At 60.6% G+C, this 5,576-nt stretch overlaps 1 protein-coding gene across 1 annotated transcript; it reads right to left on the bottom strand.

Annotated features, from left to right (window-relative positions):
- Window positions 1-1,423: 1,423 nt before the first annotated feature.
- GMFG (glia maturation factor gamma) lies at window positions 1,424-2,927 on the bottom strand (the record flags this gene model as incomplete). The annotated part of the gene is made up of 4 exons (XM_026663028.1): window positions 1,424-1,506; window positions 1,976-2,049; window positions 2,212-2,294; window positions 2,878-2,927. Coding segments are annotated over 4 exons (279 nt in total), but the record flags the coding sequence as incomplete, so codon positions are not given.
- Window positions 2,928-5,576: the final 2,649 nt, after the last annotated feature.

The raw sequence follows: 5,576 nt of genomic DNA, 5'->3' as shown, positions 1-5,576 counted from the left end.
CCTACTGGAGGGAATGAGCCCTGCTCTGTGTGTAGTGTGTGTGTGTGAGTGTGTGTGTGTGTGTGTGTGACCCTGCTGCCCCCTGCTGGAGGGGGATGGGCCCTACTCTTTGTGTGTGTGTGTGTGTGTGTGTGTGTGTGTGTGTCCCTGCTGCCCCCTGCTGGGGGGGAATGGGCCCTACTCTTTGTGTGTGTGTGTGTGTGTGTGTGTGTGTGCTGCCCCCTGCTGGAGGGAATGAGCCCTGCTCTGTGTGTGTGTGTGTGTGTGTGTGTGTGTGTGTGTGACCCTGCTGCCCCCTGCTGGAGGGGGATGGGCCTTACTCTTTGTGTGTGTGTGTGTGTGTGTGTGTGTGTGAAAGACCCTGCTGCCCCCTGCTGGAGGGGATGGGCCCTGCTCTGTGTGTGTTAGCCTATGTGTGTGTGTGTGTGTGTGTGTGTGTGTGTGTGTGTGTGTGTGTCCCTACTGCCCCCTGCTGGAGGGAATGAGCCCTGCTCTGTGTGTGTTAGCGTGTGTGTGTGTGTGTGTGTGTGTGTGTGTGTGTGACCCTGCTCTGAGACGAGCACGCCACACGCCACAAGCCACTCTCCTCCCTGCGCTAACTCTCAGGGCCCAGCTCAGAATCAGCCTTTTGCCTCCTAATCTGGATTCTTTCATAAATCAAAAACCCAGCACCCCCCCAGCCCTGCCCATGCCCCCCCCCTGAATCATCGCTGCCCCCTGGAACCCCCCGCCCAGAACTGCAAATCCCCGATTCCCGGCTGCGAAGAGACAGCAGGACGCTGCTCAAGCAGGCTGTGGGGGGCACCCTGCGAGTAGCTGGGGGGTTCAGTAGGGGGCGCTCTCCCTTGGAATGCAGTGCCAGGCTGGAGAATGGGGGTACCCCCCAGAGTACAGGCAGGGTGAGCTCCCCCACCCGCCCAGCCCAGCCCTGGAGGGACCCTCCCCAGGGGCGAGAAGCGGGGGGGTTCACGCTCACCTCCGATTTCCCATCTCAGCCAACCCAGGAGTCCTGGCTCCCAGAGTCTGGGGCCTGGCAAAGGGGTGGGGCCGGGGGAGGCAGGAGGGGATGAGCGGGGTGGGCCCCGAGGGCTCACCCTTCAGCTCCGCACAGGGAGGGGGGCTTCTCTGCTAGGCCCAGGCCATGGGGGTGGGGGCTCAGAACTGAGAGCAGGCGAGGGGGGGCAGCGTTAGACCCCCAGCAGGGACAGACCCAGGCAGTAATGGGGGGAGGGGCAGACCCAGGCAACACTGGGGGTGGCAGGGTTACCCCCCCCCACCCCAAGCAGGGACAGACCTCAGACATGGACCAGACACTGGGTTGGAGTCCAAGTGGTTTATTTGCTTCCCTGACAGTGGCTGGAGGGGGTGGGGGTCCCGGGCCGGGTGGAGTCGGGGGGATCTCGGAGCCGGCCGTGGGGGGGATCTCTCCGCCTCCTAGCGGAAGAAGGCCAGCCGTTCCCGCAGCCACTCCTCGGTCAGGTCCTCCGTGGTCCGGATCTCGAACACCTGGGGGGCGGGGGGAGAGGTGGGTGGAGCTGGGGTGGGCATTAATGGGGGGTCCTCCAGAGAGGAGCCTCGATTCAGGGGCGTGGATGCTGAATGGGGGGGTACCGATCCCATCTCTAGGGGCTGGGGGATCCCAGCTATGGGGCAATGCAGGGATGGTCCTGGCTAGATCCCAGGTATGAGGGCAGGTCCCTGCTAGTTGGGTGGGAGGCCCGGGGGGCAAGGAAGTAATAAGACCCCATGCTATAGGGCAGCCCCCCGGCCCTGAGACGAGGCAGAGCAGGGTGTAGGAGAGGGGAGAGCGACAGCCCCTTCCACCATGGGCCAGAGGGGAGGGGCAGAGGTAACCCCCCCCCCGGCATGGGTATGTGGCTGGCAGCTTGGGTGAGGGGGCTATGGGGAGCAGGGGTCCCTGGGGTGCCAGCGCTGCCCATGGGAGGAGCTCGAAGGGGCGGCACTGCCCTGGTACCTTGGTGAGCTCGGCTGCCTGCACCAGCCTGTTCTTGCTCCCAGCATACATCATCTGCTGCTCCGGCTTGCACCCTGCCCCGTGGGGAGAGACAGAGAGAGAACCCAGGAGTCCTGGTGCCCAGCTCTAACCTCTAGACCCCACTCCCCTCCCAGAGCTAGGGATAGAACCCAGGAGTCCTGTCTCCCAGCCCTGCCCCGCTCTAACCACTGGACCCCGCTCCACCTGGTTCTCACCGACTGGGCTGGAGAAGATGAAGCAGAGCGGGTAGGAGATGCGCCCGTCATCATGGACGTATTTGTAACTGTACACCACAAAGGTAGCCCCAGTCAAGGATGCAGCTGCTTCTCGGCTGAGCTGGGCCACCACTGAAACGCTCCTGTCGCTATCCTTCTCCGTGTCGTCACCCTCCTGGCCGCGCCTGCCCCCCGATACCCGCTCTGGGCTGCCCCCACCCATGTCAGCCCCGCCAGCTGTCAGACACATTGGGGTCTCCCAGGACCCCAGCACTGCAGGGCCCAGGGCGGGTGGGCCCGGAGCTCTGGTGCTCCCGCCCAGCCTCCCACCACGCGGCAGAGTCACAAGCAGGGGGGTTGTGGGGTTCACCCCCCCCCACAAGAGGGACTCGTTTTCCTCTCCCTCTCTGCGCTGCCCCCTGCTGCTCTGATCTCCTGGTAGCCCCCTCTGATCTCAAATCTGCTCCAAGCTGGGGACAAGGGACCCTTTTCCCTGCCCACAGCCCCGGTACCCATCCTCTCCCGGGGGGCAAGGATGATCCCAGAGGGGACACACACACACACGCATCCCGCATGCATACTCCTGGCATCCTGCCACCATGTGCAATGCCCGCGCCCTGCCAGGTGGCTCGGATGCCCCCTCCCCGCCCCACGGCAGAAGGATATCGGGGCTGGCGCTCTGGCAGCTCGCTCTTCAGCTCCTCCGGAGAGATGTCCTGTGGGAGAAATGCCAAAGGCTGCATCAACTAAGGGGGGTGGCAGGGTGGGGAAGAGGACAAGGAGCCTCCCTGTCACCCACCATTGTACAGATGGGGAAACTGAGGCGCGGAACAGGGCAGAGACTTGACCTAGGTCGCCCAGCAAGTCAGTGGCGGAGCCAGATGTGGAACCCAGGCGTTCTGACTCCCTGCCCTGCCTGGCAAAGTGGTTAGAACAGAGCAGGTCCTGGGAGCCAGAACTCCTGGGTTCTTTCCTCCGATCTGGGAGGGGAGGGGAGTCTAGTCGGTCACAGCATGGGGGGCTGGGAATCAGGACTCCTGGGTTCCACACTCAGCTCTGGGAGGAGAGTGGCGGCTAGCAGTTAGAGCAAGGAGGGCTGGGAATCAGGACTCCTGGGTTCTCTCCCTAGCTGGGCGGTGGTAGGAGGGGTGGCCCTGTGGAAGGGCAGGAAGGGCCACTCCGCACACTGGCCAGCAAGAGCGGAGGGGCTGGGCACGGAGAACAGCAGGGAGCTGGGTGCCGCTCCCCCAGAGACACCCCAAGATCCAGGCTCAACAGCTGAGCCCGTCGCCGGCACTGAAAGAGGCATCAGGGCCATTGTTCTTTCCTTTGCAGCTGCCCCTCGAGCCGGGCCCCGGGTCGCTCCATGCCCCGGGATTAGTCTACAATCGAATCTCCTCCGAGCCCAGCCAAGGGGCACCGGGTGCCTGGTACAAGCCTGCTCAAAGCTTGAGGGAAACGGAGCCACGGTCCCGCCTCGTAACCCTTCAGGATCAAAGCTCTTTGGGCGCCTAACTCCACTTGGTCTCCGTGGAAGTTAGGAGCCCAAATACCTTTGTGGATCTGGGCCAAACAGCCGGCCGGGGCCGCATGGGTCCAGTCCTGCCAGCAACCCCGTCTATTTGAAATATGGCCTGCTCGGTCCAATTAGAGTCTCTTCGCTCATGGAAGAAATCCCCTCTGTCTTTATTAGGGTCTGTTAACGTCACGCTGGGGGTCTGGCTCACTAGTGGGGCTTTTCTGAGCCTCTGGATTCCAGCACCGCTCGCCACCGCTTGAGCTAGACGGACAGATGGGGGGGCTCTCTCCTGGGAAGCCGTGACTCTGGAAAAGATCCGGGGGGCGTGGTGGAGAATCAGCGGAACAGGAGTTCCCAGTGCGACGCTGGGGCCGAAAGAGCTAATGCGATCCTGGATGTATAAACAGGGGAATCTCGCATAGGAGCAGAGAGGTTATTTCCCCTCTGTGTTCGGCCCTGGTGCGACCGCTGCTGGGATCCAGGGTCCAGTTCTGGTGCCCACAATTCAAGGAGGATGTTGATAAATCGGAGAGGGGTCAGAGGATTAGAAAACCTGCCTTATAGTGAAAGACACAAGGAACTCAATTTATTTAGCTTAACAAAGAGACGGTGAAGGGGTAACTGGATCCCAGGCTGTCCGTACCTCCATGGGGAACAAATATTGAATAACGGGCTCTTCAATCTTGCAGACAAAGGTCTAACACAACCCAATGGCTAGTAGATGAAGCTAGACAAATTCCGACTGGAAATAAGGCGTAAATTTGTAACAGGGAAGGTCAATAACTGCTGGAACATCTCACCAAGGGACGGGGCGGATTCTCCATCACAGACCATTTTTAAATCAAGACAGGAGGTTTTCCTTAAAGCTTGGCTCTAGGAATTATTCGGGGGCAGGTCTCAGGCCTGTGTTATCCAGGGGGTCAGACTGGATGAGCACAATGGTTCCTTCTGGCCTTGGAATCTCTGAATAAAGAATTTACTCCACTAACTGGCGGCAGTAGTAAGTTGCTGCCTTCTATATAGACCAGCCCCCCGAGGGGAGAAGAATGGGTCATATAGAGAGTGAACCCGATTTGAAACCAATGGGAGAAACTGGTAGCAAGAGGCAGTGCGGTCTAATGGGCAGGGTGCTGGGACGCTGGCCACCAGGCTTTTGTTCCTTGCCTTGGGTGAGTCATGGTCCTGCTCTGTGCCTCAGTTTCCCCTTCTGTGGGGCTAAAGATATTGCCCCCACTGGTGTAAAGTGAACCTCATTCCCCTCTCACCAGAGACGGCGAGCGCTTTGGGGACTGGACTTTCTATGCGTTTCTTACATACAACACCCAGATAATGGGGCCCATGCAGTTGGTTCTGGGTCAGTCCTAATTCCCGGGGCGGGATCTAACTCAGGCCCCGTAGTCTCCATGGTGCGTTTGGCCTCAGCGCTGCGGCAATCCCTTGTTCCAGTGCAGCGAGCCGGAAACCGTGTGGCAGCTTCATTCAGGTTGTAAAAACCACAGGCTCGGATCGAATTAAGTATGAAACCAACTGGTGCGAGCCGTGGCGCCACCCCGGGGCTATTTCATTCGACGGTAAATTCAATGTATCTTCCTCCGGCCCACGTCGGTTCTCGACGCGCTGCCGGAACGTCGCATGCAGCAAGCCGGGGAACGCAGAACGCAAACAACTGTTTGGAAGGAGAGCGGGGTTCTTTCGGGGCCACGCGCCTCCCCCCAAGGGCCCGGCACTCAACCTTAGAGGGCGAGATGCAGAGAGAGGGACAGTGTGTGTGTGTGTGTGTGTGTGTGTGTGTGTGTGTTTGTCAGTCCCTTCCGCCCCCTGCTGGAGGGGATGAGCCCTGCTGTGT

The sequence above is a fragment of the Terrapene carolina genome, unplaced genomic scaffold, assembly GCF_002925995.2.
Source record: "Terrapene carolina triunguis isolate 2854851 unplaced genomic scaffold, T_m_triunguis-2.0 Scaffold31936, whole genome shotgun sequence".
In the NCBI taxonomy this organism is placed as follows: Eukaryota; Metazoa; Chordata; order Testudines; family Emydidae; genus Terrapene; species Terrapene triunguis.
Note: the sequence above shows the minus strand (reverse complement) of the source record. Positions and strands in the feature narration are given on the sequence as shown.